Source organism: Equus asinus, chromosome 2 (genome assembly GCF_041296235.1).
Source record: "Equus asinus isolate D_3611 breed Donkey chromosome 2, EquAss-T2T_v2, whole genome shotgun sequence".
Classification (NCBI taxonomy): Eukaryota; Metazoa; Chordata; class Mammalia; order Perissodactyla; family Equidae; genus Equus; species Equus asinus.
This window is the reverse complement of record NC_091791.1, coordinates 92,294,815-92,309,172: the sequence shown is the minus strand read 5'-3', so window position 1 is coordinate 92,309,172 and position 14,358 is coordinate 92,294,815. Positions and strand designations below refer to the sequence as shown.

Here is a 14,358-nt window from a genome sequence, read left to right as displayed (position 1 = left end):
AAGGGAAACAGGTGCACCGTGCTCAGCACAGCCCGGGGAGGGGGCCGCCCGTGCACCAGCCTTGCACCCCAAACACACGCTCACTCGGGCGTGGAAGGGTGCTGGGGAGGTCACGGAGCCCCAAGGATGCGGCCCGGTGACCTTCACCGGCCGACCTTCAGCATCAGACCCGAGAAGCCGGTTGGCCCCGGTCTCGAACTGTTCATCTCGCCAGACATTCCTGACAAGGCACAAAAAGGCGACAAGACGAAAGGAACACGGCGACAGAATAAATCTTAACTCGCACGCTATCCTCTTTCAATTTTCAAATAACCTTTGTAACTGCTGCAAGTGAAACTGTCGAGCCCAAAAACAAGGACGAGATCCGTTACCCATCGCTAATATGGCCGAAACACCTTCGCTGCCCGCACCCAAAATGGACGTCCACTGTGACGCTCCCAACAATCCTCCCCAGGCCCCGCCCCTCCAGCACGGAACCCCTCCTCCCTCCTGTGCCCGCCCTTCCGGCAGGGATCTGCTCATGATTGGCTGCTGGGGGGGGGGGGGTTCTGCGCTTCGCCAGATGTTACGTCACGCAGTGAGCGGGAGGGTCTGCGCGCGCGCAGATGGTAAGCAGTAGGTGGAGGGTCGGGGGAGCTGTAAGCGTCTGCGCTTCGCGGGCCCGGAAGGGGAACTGCGCGGTCGCGGGGACCGGGGCCTGAGGTACGGCTCCCCGGGGCCCACGGGCCCCCGAGCACCGCCGTCTTCCAGGCTGCCGCCGCGCGGGGCCCTAGGCGCCTCTGCGGAGGGCAGGCAGTGGCGGCGCTCCCGGCCGCGTCGCGGCCTGGTGGCGCGTCGGGGTCGTCATCCTACGGGTAACCGGGCCGCGGGGCGGCGCGGCGGCGCCCGCGGGCCGGGAAGGGGCTCGGCTCGCTGCCCGCTTCCCGCTTCCCCGGGCCGCGAGTGCTGAGTCACACCGGCCGTGTCGCCGCCCTGCAGAGGGGGCGCGCTGGAGGCGGGGTCGGTGGCGAACGGGCTGCCTGGGTCTGGCGGCGGGGCCGGTGGCGAGCGAGCGGGCTGGGGGCGGGGCCGGTGGCGAGCGGGCTGCCTGGGGGCTGGCGGCGGGGCCGGTGGCGAGCGGGCTGCCTGGGCATGGAGGCGGGGCCGGTGGCGAGCCGGCTGCCTGGGGGCTGGGGGCGGGGCCGGTGGCGAGCTGGCTGCCTGGGGGCTGGGGGCGGGGCCGGTGGCGAGCGGGCTGCCTGGGGGCGGAGGCGGGGTCCTTGTCCGAGTCTGGGGGGCCCGGTGTCCCGCGCATCAGCTCCCAGAAGCCTCTTGGGTCGGCAGTCGTTCCCACTGCAACTGAGGCACCCGGCTCTCAGGTCAGGTCAGACCCTGGTAGAGGCGAGATGCGAGCTGGGCCCCTGCCCAGTGGGTGTGCCCAGGTCTGAGATGATGTAAGGGCAGGAAAGTGCTGGAAGGACTCGCTGTTCCCCCAAAGGACAATGGCCCGTGTCCACGCGTCGCAGAGCCGGAAGGACGCTCAGATAGGTCTTTTTAAGCAGGAATTCTTAGCTTTTGGGTGCCAGTTGAAATGCCCATTCCCGTGTCCGTTCCTAGACGTTGAATCATTAGGACCAGAGTAAGACCCAGGAATATGCATTTTAAGATGCATCCAGGGGCTTCATTACCTCGTATATTTTTATGTCATATCTTGAAGGGGTGTGATATTTGGCATGTTTAGCAGGAGTTTATGGTCTTTGGTTTCCATCAATGTCTCAGCCTTGCAATGCAGTGTGTCCTCAAAGAGTTACTCATGTCTTCCTGGGATGACATTTTTCCTCTGCTCAAGAGTTGTAGAGGCATCTTTTAAATTTTACTGTTGAATGCTGGTATAAATTTTAAGCCAAAGCCACATTTGTAAAAGCCAGCACCCTCGCTGTACTTCTCTTAAGATCTTAGCATCCACTCTGTGTTAGACACGTGTCACACGGAGTCCTAATTCTTGTTACTGTTCGAACTGGCTTTATACCTGTTTTGGTGACCCTTCCTAAACTGGGTTCTGCTGCGGGATGGATTTCTTGAATTACCAAGGGACAAGCAGAGGATTTGTCATTAACGTTTAAACAGGTCACTTTATTCCACCTTTTCTACTGAAAGATGATTGGCCTGTTCTTGTCTCTTGATCCTCTTTCTCCTTCCCTGAGTTGGTTAATGTGTTATTTTGTCTCTAACCAGCATTTCACATCTGCTTGGTGAACCTGGTGCACCACCATGCTGGCCGCGAGACTCGTGTGTCTTCGGACGCTCCCTTCCAGGGTTTTCCACCCAGCTTTCACCAGGGCCTCCCCTGTCGTGAAGAATTCCATCACAAAGAATCAATGGCTCCTAACACCCAGCAGGGTAAAGATAATCTGTCTGTGTCTGTGTCTTGTCTGTCTGTCTGCCTCACCCCCCTCCCCCTCTCCCTCCCTCCCTCTCTCCCTCTCTCCTTCCCCCTTCTCCCCTTCCCTCCCTCCCTCCCTCCTTCCCTCCTTCCCTCCTTCCCTCCTTCCCTCCCCCCCTCCCCCCTCCCCCCCCAAGCCATTTGTTTGACAGAGTGTGAGGCTCCCTACTCTACCCTGATTTACTGAAACAGTTATCTGTGATAATGTCCCACATCAGCTCCTTCTTCCCGTTAGTTTTGTATCATTCTGTTCCATCCTTATCGTATCACTTGTGAAGGAGAAAAAGAACTCCTGTAACTTTTTCTTTACTCACAGCTCTTAGAGTTTCTCATTCAGAGTTTAGAGTAATTTGTGAGGGGTTGAGTGCGGAGTGATACACCGGAGAGATGGTGGAGCCTATAGTCGAAAGCTGAAGAACCCAGGAATATTATTACCAGTTGATCAGTAGCTTATTAGTTAGGTACTGAATAGGTCATTTCAGCTCTTGTTTAGAGAATGGCAAAATAAAATGTCTGATTAAGTTCCTTTTATAATAGATTTCTCCTCTAGCCTTCAAATTAGGAGCATAAAGTTTGAAATGTGAGGTTGATGAGCTACAAGAGACAACTGTTTTCCTCTTAACTGTTCCACTGTTGAAAAAGAAGTGAAATAGAGATCGTAGTCATCCCTCCCTTTGGAGGATGTGTTAGGGAAAGAGACTTTTCTTGAGCTCTTTTCCCAGACAAAAAAATGTGACTAATGCTTATCAAATACGTGTTTTTAAAAAGTTAACGTTTAAAATATAATTCTAGAGATAAAAATAAAATCTGTAGTTTATGAAATAAACAGTTATTTTGAAACTTAAACTAAGAAGTTAAGCTGTAATGAATTAACAAACTCCTTTGAAAATAGAGTACAGATAGGGTCTACCTTTACTTTTTTAGATCAGCTAACATACTTTCATAGTGAAATTACATACATAGAAAGTACCAAATTACTTTATACATGGTTTTCTAGTATATCAAGATTCTCTGTTTTATCTTATTGTTAACATTTCTGTTTTGGTGTGGGTGGCGTGTGTCTTTGTTTTCATGTGTGTCAGGAATATGCCACCAGAACAAGAATTGGGATCCGGCGTGGGAAGACTGGCCAAGAACTCAAGGAGGCGGCGATGGAACCGTCGATGGAAAAAATATTTAAAAGTAGGTGGCAGGGTGCCTTGTCAGTGTAGTAGGTAGCACCTCAGTCTCGTAAAAGTAGGTGGCAGCCTGCAGTTCTTAAACTGGAGTGAGTGGGTATGTTTTAAGAGGTCCGTGAGCAGCCTCCTAAAATATACGCAAACTTGTGTATTAGTGCATTTTCCAGAAAGAGATTCTAAAAGATACAACCTGTTAAGGAGGTTCATTAAAGTTGCGTAAGATCTTCATTCAGGCATATGATAATTGTGTATGTTTCAGGTCAAGAGTAAATCACCAAAACATAGATGCTGATAAAAGCCTAGATGTTGAAGAAGGGCCCTCTCCACTGACTGCCCACAGAGGACCTCTCAGAAGGCAGTACCCTAGTGAAGTCTGTTTGGTTCAGTTTGGATTTCAGCTTTGCGAATTCAGAAATTAAATTGTTAATCTACCCAGAGCCAGGCCAAGAGCCCTGCTGCTCCTTAAGCACCTTGCAGAGTCTCCGTTTCTCATAATGGTAGAGAGCCCTAATCCATATCCCTCAAGGCGTTTCTTTCTGGTTAGTAAATTGGCCCTCTGAACCAAATTATGAATCAGACAGCAAGAGCCTAGTAATGTTCTTGGTGAACAGATTAGACTAAAGGGAGTAAAATGTTCTATGAATACCTCCCTCCAGTTCCAGTCCATAAGCTGTTTCTTTCTTGGTACGCCAAAACAAGAGCACCTCCCTTGACTCTGCTGCGTAAACACTGATGACGTTTTTTTCTTCAGTTCCTTTTTTCCTTGACTCCATGTAAAGCGTCGTCTTTGTCAGTGGCACTTTAGACACAGTGTGGGATGACTTAACAGTTCTTTCTCGTCTTTACTTTCTACGACTGTCAGGAGAACACACCCCAGACTTTTATGAGTAAAGTAACATGTATCACAGAAGTATCCTCCCATCCACAGATATACCGCCTCCTCAAATTTTACTGGAGTAATTGTAGGTTAATCAGGCCTGATCCTTTTTCTGCTATTATTACACCTACGTTTCAGCCGTGACCTTTTTTATCTGTCCCCTAATTTTGAGACAATTTCTATATCCCTGTATGTACTAATTATAGCTGTTACAAAGAAGTGTGGGATGTGGTTTGATTTACCACCAGCATTTTAATTTAGTCAAGACATGACAGTGTTAACGTGCACTTCCTCCTGTGTCCTGCAGTTGATCAGATGGGAAGATGGTTTGTTGCTGGAGGGGCTGCCGTTGGTCTTGGAGCGTTGTGCTACTATGGCTTGGGAATGTCTAATGAGCTTGGAGCCATTGAAAAGGCTGTGTAAGTAAATTGCTCCCAAACAATTCCAGCCTTAATGGTTCCAATTTTCTTCCTGTCCTTATCTTTTGCCACTGTTAGACTTTTAGAATGTTTTATGTGTAGTCTTCTAACTGTGTAGCAGTATACGTGAATAAAAATAGACTATTATTTTGTACATATACAAATGGAATACTACTCAGCCATAAAAAAGATAAAATCGTGCCATTTTCGATGACATGGATGGACCTTGAGGGTATACTAAGCGAAGTAAGTCAGCTGGAGAAAGATAAACACCACATGATTTCACTCGATGTGGAAGATAAATATAGATAAACAGAACAGATTAATAGTTACAAGAGGGGAAGGGGATGGGAGAGGGTGAAAGGGGTAAAGGGCACATATGTATGGTGATGGATGAGAACTAGACTATATAGGTGGTGAGCATGATGCAGTCCATACAGAAACTGAAATTTAACAGTGTACACCTGAAATTTACACAATGTTATAAGCCAGTATGACCTCAAGAAAATAATAAAAAAGGCAATACAATTTCTTGTTTTCTTTGCCTGTATTTATTGAAACCTAAATGAAAATCTTTTACCAAGGTTATATGTGTTTAAACAAAGAGAAAAGGGTTTGCTTTGTATGTGTGCCAAGTGCTCGCTCGTATGTTTTACATCATTTAATTGTTATGGTAACTCCAATGTATGCATCGTTTCCATGGTAAATGAGGTGAATAAGATATAGAACAGCAAAGTGCTATTTCCCAATGTCTCCCATCTAGTAAATCATTCAACCAAAGTTCACATCCATAATCCTGTAAATTAACCATGTTGTGTTTCTTACAGAATTTGGCCTCAGTACGTGAAGGACAGGATCCATTCTACCTATATGTACTTAGCAGGAAGTATTGGAGTAACAGCTTTGTCTGCCCTGGCAGTGAGCAGAACTCCTGCTCTTATGAACTTCATGATGAGAGGCTCATGGGTGGTAAGTCGGCTTGTTTTTGGTTTCCTTTGTCACTAAATATCAAAAGATTAGATGAAAAATATTAGGGGGTATTGAATGGAAAGAGTACTATGTTGAAAGTTTTCGTTCAAATAACATGAATTATTAGTGCAGCTGAGACAAAGTAGGAAGTACATTCTGAGGTAAGTCAGCTGCTCTTTGTTGAATATGTATTTTAATAGCAGCAAAAGAGTAGGAGACCAAACTTACAGGAACGTCCTACTTACCTGGCAGGAGATGAGAAGCAGCCTCTATTTTGTAGCAGCTTACTAAAAGATAAGGCAGATGGAAAAGCATCTTAAAGGTCAGTGGAAAACCGCTGTCACAAAAACTCAAGCGTTTTGTACTATTAAGAGTAGATAGTGCTGCCACAATTATTCAGAATTTCTCGTCCCTATATAAGGTTTTGTATTCATTGAGTGTTTCTTGATCATTTGTTGTTTGGCTAGATACCAAAAAATTGTTTCAGATTTGGTTTCTATTTTTCTATTATCTGATTGAAGAGATGAACTGGAATAAGTGGTAAAGGATGTGCTGTAAGAAGTAGAAAGTGTAAAATCAGTTGAAAGACTATTTGTCTTGAATTGGTAGGGCAGTTCCATGAAGGAGACGTTTATTTCATCAGGGTCGTTGAAGGTTATTAGCATTTTTTATTTTAGGAGAGGACAAGAGTAGTTCAAGTTTGTAAAACAGCTTGAGCAGAGGAGGTAATCATTAAAAGTGACTTTACAGTCCTGTTAGAGTGAGGTTCCAGTGTTTGAGGTCTGAGTGTGAAGAAGACACAATTAGAAAGGGACTGGTTGGCTCCCAAGCTGAGGAGAGTGCCTCAGCAGTCAGAGGCCATTGCAGGTAGTGGAACAGCAAAAATACAGTTGTGTTTGAGTTTCAAGAACTAGTGTGGAAGAGACAAGCAGCATCTGTACCAGCCTTGCCTTTGCAAGATCTGAAGTGAATGATGCTGAAGACTAGAGCAGTGAGTGTGAGAGTGGAAGGGCAGGGGAGATGGGAGAGTTCATATAATGCTTACAGGTTCCTGTGGCAAACCGTTTCTCCCCAGAGGGAGCCCAAGTCCATTGTCTTCCTACTGTAGTGTCCTTGCCAAGAGGAGAGCCATTTACAGTAGCACAGCCATTTGGAGCCCTTGGTATTCTTAGGATCTTGCTTCTCAGGTGGACGTCATGAACTCCTGGCCTAGAGGGTCATGAAGGGACAGAATAAGCCTGGTGCATTCTCACCAGGAATGTCGGTTTTAATCAGAGGTAAATAAAGCAGTGCTTTTTTGATAAAGCAAACATGGCTACATGAGAAAGATTAAAATGTGCAAAAGAGTTTAGCCTCTCAAAGAAGACTTCAAAGACGCTTTGTGCTTGGGCTGTGTTTTCAGCCTCCTGTGGGCATAAGATTACTCTCACCTGCTGTTCGGGCTAGTTAAGTGAAGTTGTTTGGAAAGTCAGTCAGATGCTACAGAGAGGAAGATGAAGCCATGAGGGGTGACCTCATTTGCAGGGATGAGGGCAGAGTTTGTACCGAGTGCTTTTGGGACAGAGGAGAGGCATCTGAACTACTTATTGCTCGTGGCCGCTAGGCTACCTGTCAGAAAAAGTTCCCAGAACAGGAAGTAATCCTTGAGTAAGTCGACCAGCTGGGAAGGAGGTATAGGCCCAGTGAACAGCATGAAAGACGCATGAGACTGGACGTGTCTGCAGCCCGCCAGTCAGCACAGCTGTAGAGTGTGGAAAGGGAAAAGGCAAAAATGGAACTGGATCATGGAGGACCTTAAAAGAAAAAAATAGGATTCTGGTAAATATTCTGAAAACGCTTTCCGCAGAGATGTAAGTAGTCGTCCTTAGTAATCGTTTCTCCATTGGAAAATGGTAGAGTAGAACCCAGGGTGCTTTTCTGTAGTAATGTGGGTGAAGGGTTTCCATTCTCAGCAGACAGCAGTTGTCTTCGCCTGTGCCTCACACAGGTTCACCCTTCAGGTGACTGGGGTCAGACGGGTGATGCAGATGAGTGAGGCAAGCCTGGTGTGTCACAGGCGGTATTGGCATCTAGAGAAAGCCTTGCCAACTAAAAGCAGTCACGTGCAATTGTTTTTGAATAGTTGGGAAACAAAGCATCTGCCTGATTCTGTCCAGAGGCTGCAAGTTCGCACTTTCTGTTTTAAAGTTCCTGAAGGTCATTATCATCTTCTTCCATTAGATGCACTTCTTCCTTGTTATACGCAAGGAACATTTAAATGTTACAGCAGTGGAGGTGTAAGATAGGCAGAGGAAAGGGATGAGGAGCAGGTCAGCAGAAACTGGGAGGATAGAGACTAGATTCTTAGGTCTTGTCTTCTCCATGGGCTTCTATTTTTCAGGCTTTTCAGTTAGCAAACATAGAATTCGAGGCAATTTGCTATATATATTCTAATTGGTATATCATGGCTAATTTTTTTAAAAAATTCTATTTGTGCTAATACCAAAATAAATATAATTAAAAATAATCATTCCGGGATTCTTAAAGGGGTTTTGTTTCACCTCTGTCTGACAAAAATAAAATTTTAGGATGATGGTGTCAAAGCTCAGCTCATTCACTTTAAGTTGTCTGCAAAACTTTATGTATGGCAGTAGGGGGCACTCTTGCTAATTTAGCAAACTAAAGTAAACCCAAGGCCTTTAATGTGCTAGAAAAATACAGGATTCAGCTTATTTTCTTTTTAAATATGGTTTATTGAAAGGACTAATTGAACTTGGAACTTTTGGGTTCTATTTTGTTGTTGTAGAGGATTGATTTTTCTTAGTAACATGTGTCTTTCAGACAATCGGTGCAACTTTTGCAGCCATGATTGGAGCTGGAATGCTCGTGCAGTCAATACCATATGACCAGAGCCCAGGCCCAAAGCATCTTGCTTGGTTACTCCATTCTGGTATGTTCTAATTTTAAATTGCTATTAAATAACCTTGAATACTACCTTTTCTGGTGGTTCTTCACCGTAAGTGGCATGTACATAATTTAATTAAGCCTCATGTTTAGAAACGCAGTTTTCTGTACTTACTACAGGTTGTGTTATTGCTAGACCTCTACTCTGAAAAGTTAATGATTCTGAGACCATGGGCATCCCCAGCGTTACACCTGCCCCCTGTGACAGTCTAGGGTGTGCAGAGATTTCCTTTTATGTATTTTCTCTAATACCAGGAGGATTTCAAATCTGATACAGAATCGTTCTTGTTATGTATCTTTAGAAAAATGAAAAACTGAGGGGTGGAGAAGAGAAGGAGAAGGTAAGACATTTGAAAGAATAGGAGTCGAGGTTTTGGCAGTGGAGCATTGAGACAAAGCAGTAAAAAAGGGGCCAGCCTGGTGGCCGTTTGGTTAAGTTCGCATGTTCCACTTTAGCAGCGTGGGGGTCATTGGTTCAGATCCCAGGTGTGGACATGGCATCGCTTGGCAAATCATACTGTGGCAGGCATCCCACATATAAAGTAGAGGAAGATGGGCACGGATGTTAGCTCAGGGCCAGTCTTCCTCAGCAAAAAGAGGATTGGCAACAGTTAGCTCAGGGCTAATCTTCCTTTAAAAAAAAAAAAGAAGAAAATATTGAAAAATCTCTGAATAACCTCCTGTGTTTTAAGATTAGCATCATGTGCTCATTCTCTTGTTTGACTTTGTCCCTTTTTGGCAGCAGTAGGTTTGACCTTGAGTTACTCATTTTAAGCTTTTTTATCTCAGTTCTTAGATATATGAATATTGTTCTAAAGACTAGTGGTACACTCAGCTCTAAATAATGAACAACCTAGAATTTGAGGACGTTACTAAAAATCTAGATTATTGTTTGTACTTGTGAGCTGTGACTGTTTGACTAGGAGTAGTGTTACTGTTGTGATTTAGAGTTTGGAGAGCCCCAAGTTTTGGTGGTGGAATTTTTGGGGTAGTATTACCCAATGGGGGGAAGGCTTTTTGTAATCATGTTGTTTAACAATAAGGTATAACACGTACAGGTGGCATGTTAGTTAGCAGTGACATTTTCCCTTTGGTGGTTATTTAGTGAATACTCATCTGACCTCTTGCTCTTCTTCCAGGTGTGATGGGTGCTGTGGTGGCTCCGCTGACGATATTAGGGGGGCCTCTTCTCATCAGAGCTGCCTGGTACACAGCAGGCATCGTGGGAGGCCTCTCCACAGTGGCCATGTGTGCGCCCAGTGAGAAGTTCCTGAACATGGGTGCACCCCTGGGAGTGGGCCTGGGTCTCGTCTTCGTGTCCTCACTGGGTAAGCCACTGTGCCTTAACACTTGGTTCTTGATGTCCTAAAATCATCGGACATACTCAGGTATCCTAGTGCAGGGAATTTATTAGGAGTCGTTTTTAAAAGTTGTTTAAAAGATGCAAGCTCATGTGCCTGGATTTTCTTATTTGGCATCTTGGTAAACCATTGTCGGTTTTACCAGAGACATCTAGAATGGGGAACTGGGTCTAGAGAACATGAAAATTGCTCTGATGTGGGAGCCTTCCTGTACTCTGGGCAGTGACCCACTACAGGAAAGAGTATCATGGATTTTGAACTGAATGTACATAAAATTGGTGCCTGTTTTCAGTTAGACATTTTCTTATCTGTGCAGAATACCAAAAAAATTTAAGTGGTGTTAATTATAAATCCAGTAATAGAAAAGTCCTTTTTCAAAAAAACCTTTTTTTTCCTATTTTGACTCTAGGATCTATGTTTCTCCCACCTACCACTGTGGCTGGGGCCACTCTCTACTCAGTGGCGATTTATGGCGGGCTAGTTCTCTTCAGCATGTTCCTTCTGTATGACACACAGAAAGTCATCAAGCGTGCAGAGCTGGTGCCAGCATATGGAGTTCAGAAGTATGATCCCATCAACTCGTAAGTAGTCTTCCCTTTGTTAGGTGAGGACGTGAGGACATTTGTGTTATGTTGGCATGTTTCGTTTTATGGCTGTATGAGTTTCCTAGGGCTGCTGTAACAAATTATACAAACTGTGGTTTCAGAGAACAGAAATTGATTCTCTCTGTGCAGGAGGCCAGAAGTCTGAAATCAAGTGTCATCTGGGTTGGCTCCTTCTGAGAGCTCCAAGGGAGACCTTCTTCCGTGCCTGCCTCCTAGCTGCTTGTTAGGGCCCGCAGTCCTGGGCGTTCCCTGGCTTGTAGATACATCAGTCCAGTCGCCACATCTGTCTTCCTCCCTGTGTCTGTCTCTTCTTAGAAGGACACCAGTCATATTGGCTTAAGGCTCACTCTACCCCAGTATTACCGCACCTTTGTTTGTTTATTTGTTGGTGAGGAAGATTGGCCCTGAGCTAACATCGATTGCCAATCTTCCTCTTTTTGCTTGAGGAAGATTGTTGCTGGGCTAACATCTATGCCAATCCTCCTCTATTTTTGTATGTGGGATACTGCCACAGCCTGGCTTGATGAGCAGTGTGTAGGTCCACACCTGGGATCCAAACCCACAAACCGTGGGCCACCGAAGTGGAACGTATGAACTTAACCACTACGACACATGGCTGGCCCCTACTTCATCTTAGCTCGCAGCTTAATTTTACCCCTTTTTTGTTAATTAGCCAGTGATGCTCATGTTGGTCATTTAATCTTTTTAGTAACTTATATTTAACAGACTTTAAAACTGAAGAAATGTGTTAATCAAGTATTTGTTGGAAAGTATACATAATTGACTTGAAATTTTTAATAGAAAAGCCCATTTTATTCAAGATTGGAAACAGTATGAAAATTCCGTTTTGGAATTCAGCTTCAGCTGATACTAAGTGTTCTATAATAATGCTTTTTTCCTTTTCTTGGCCTTTCCATCAAAGTAGGTTATTTTATTTAAACAATTTTCCTGATTTTCATGGTGGCTATCATATTTTTTAAAGTAATTTGTTTCTCTTTCTTTAAAGCTAAAGCTTAGTGTAATTGTTTTTAAATGCTGCTGTAGGGCTTACAGGTTTGTAGCAGGCTTTGGTTGGGAGGGTTGTGCGGGTGGGCTGTATTTAAAATCGCCAGACTTGTGTCTAACACCTTTTGTGAAGGTGTTTCTTCGGTTTTGTTTTGATTATATCATTGTCAACCAGTTTTTTCCCAAAAGATACTAAGTGTCAGAGGGTAGAATAATGATTTTTTTATAACTGCTCTTTAACATTTAAAAGATTAATCTTCTAGAAGAAAATCTTGACTATTTTCCAGTCTCAGGCATCCCTAGTTGGCTTTTTTTAGTTTCCATTTCATATACCGGGACACATAATCAGCATTGCTTTTTTCTTTTCTAGTTTAACAAATGGTTTTTGTCATTGTTATTAGAATTACATCACGTATGATGGGCGTAATTTTATTTTCTAGGATGCTGGGAATCTACATGGATACATTAAATATATTTATGCGAGTTGCCAGCATTCTAGCAACTGGAGGCAACAGAAAGAAGTGAAACGACTCGGCCTCTGAGTTTGTACACCGGATATCGTGCTTGTGTGATAGGGGCGGACATTCATTACATAGTTGGCTCAAGCAGCTTCCCTTGATGTGTAGAAGTTAAGAACTTGTCAACATGGTTCAGATGTTCCAGTGATACGATGCTTCAGGTCTGCTTGTACTTCCAGAGAATAAATTCAGTAATTCTCTTCCAGATAAGCACATCCATTTCCAATTCTCATGTTTTGAGTAATTCTAAAATGTTTTAATGAATGTGAAAACTAAGGTTTGCGCTGTGAGAATTTGTGTTTTATGTATTTTTAAATTTATCTGGTTATGTGAAAATTAGCAAGCTTGTGTTTACCTGCATATTTGGAGGAATGCCGAGTATTAACAAGTAATGTCCTAAGGGGCATAGAGGTTCGGCACAGGGACCAGGGAGAAGGGAGCCACCTGCTCTGTTTCTTTGACTGCTTAGAACTTAGCGCTCGGGTAGCTGGTGGGGAGCCAGTGAGAGGGAAACAGTCATTGCCATGTCCGCGTTCCTCTGCTGAGCGGACCGAAGCCGTGAGCGTGAAGCTGACAGGGATGACTCAGTCTGCTCTCCCGGCTCAGCCTGGGCTTGAGCGCTCTCTGCAGCAGAGCCTGAGCGTGCTTGGCTTCTTGTTTGACGTTGTCCCACAGTCCAGAATGTTGATCATGTGGAGGATTCCTGGTCTGTAATACATGTTACATACGTGTGTGTGTGTGTGTGTGTGTACCTTTTACTTTTGAATCTGCTAAAACAAAATATCCTTAACTTTTCTCAGGACAAAATATTCCCAGCATGAAATTGTTGTATTTTCAAGTATGCAAATAGTATGTTTATAATTGCTGAGTTGTTTTGCATATTTATTGAAATGTTTAATAGAATACATGCTTGCCTTGCTCATCTCTTCAAGCTTTGAAGCTTTTATCAGAAAAGCCTCTTTGTGGCTTACACTTGAGATTATGAAAGCAGTTTTTCTCCTAAGACTCTTGGTTTCTTGTGTTCCCTCTCAGACTAAGCACTGAAAAGGAGAACTAGTCTTTCTTCATGGACTACACAATAAAAAATGCAGTGGGGGAAGTGCTTCGCTAGAGTTCCCCAGCAGAGTTTCCCTTCTCTCCTGCACACACCATCACTGAACTTGTGAGGTTTGTAGGGTTTTTGATACAGAAGAGTTACTTTTGGAAGTTCTTAATGAATGAATGAAGTGTATATGATTATTGAGATTGGCGTTCTTGGCAAATATTATAGTAATCCAGAAATAACTATTCTAACCGCCTCAGATCACATAGGATGCTTGTTTCTGAAAGAATAAAGGTTCCAGCCCGATGGGTGATTGGTCTGTAATTTTTCCAAGTGAACCATATTCCTTATACTGTTTGAATAGGGGGTGTGTTCCAGAAAGCAGCTTGCTTTTTCACCAGTATAGAATAAACAGTGCATCTTCTTATGACTGGTGCTTAGAGCTAGTCTCCCCTTTTTTGAGCCCCAGCTCTTCCGCTTACTTTTTATATGACCTTGGGCAAATTAATGTGTCTGTGTCCATTTCCTCATCTCATACCTCATAGGGTTAAGGTTAATGTGTGGGCCCTTAGTAAGCACTATATAAGTTTTAGCTGCTGTTGCTGGTTTGTTTGGGGTTTTTTTCCTTAAGAAAAATGTAAGTGGCAAGCTTCTATTTTTCCCTTTTCTACATTACTCCCTGAACAATACCAGTATAATCTTTAAAGTGAAATCTTAAAAGATCTGTTGTCTTTAGTCAGGTTTTGAACCCAGTTTATGTTCTTGTGTTTGGATGGTATCACACGCAAAACAAAATGATATAATTCCAACAATGAGTATCAGGCAGAGGTTTATCTAGAAAATCAAAGGGTTTTTTTCTCTAATGACCTAGTATTTTATTGCAACACTTTCTCTGATTTTGTTAAGACATTGAAGACTTCAGTATAAAAGGTGAGTTAATATATAAATGGCGAATTCCTATATAATATTATACTAGATCTAAAGTGAGAAAAAAAATCACTAGTTCCGTGGCTCCTGTA

General features: G+C 43.9%; 1 protein-coding gene across 2 annotated transcripts; it reads left to right on the top strand.

The window, feature by feature from the left end:
* The first annotated feature begins 500 nt into the window (after nucleotides 1-500).
* On the top strand, nucleotides 501-13,300 carry GHITM (growth hormone inducible transmembrane protein). 2 transcript variants are annotated; one of them, XM_014832914.3, is made up of 9 exons: nucleotides 501-608; nucleotides 2,215-2,379; nucleotides 3,505-3,604; nucleotides 4,785-4,896; nucleotides 5,724-5,865; nucleotides 8,686-8,794; nucleotides 9,948-10,136; nucleotides 10,579-10,750; nucleotides 12,220-13,300. In XM_014832914.3, exons 2-9 carry the CDS (start codon nucleotides 2,251-2,253, stop codon nucleotides 12,302-12,304), a joined length of 1,038 nt encoding a protein of 345 aa, XP_014688400.1. In that variant the 5' UTR covers nucleotides 501-608; nucleotides 2,215-2,250; the 3' UTR covers nucleotides 12,305-13,300. The 2 variants fall into 2 exon arrangements, with proteins under 2 accessions (XP_014688400.1, XP_014688399.1); XM_014832913.3 differs by having other exon boundaries at nucleotides 572-702.
* The last annotated feature ends 1,058 nt before the right edge of the window (nucleotides 13,301-14,358 follow it).

Bases quoted from the DNA above. Each gene is read 5' to 3' on its own strand.
- GHITM (XM_014832914.3), top strand. From the start codon at position 2,251: ATGCTGGCCGCGAGACTCGTGTGTCTTCGGACGCTCCCTTCCAGGGTT. The intron at 4,897-5,723 runs GTAAGTAAATTG...TGTTTCTTACAG, and splicing joins GGAGCCATTGAAAAGGCTGT to AATTTGGCCTCAGTACGTGA. The intron at 10,751-12,219 runs GTAAGTAGTCTT...TTTATTTTCTAG, and splicing joins AAGTATGATCCCATCAACTC to GATGCTGGGAATCTACATGG.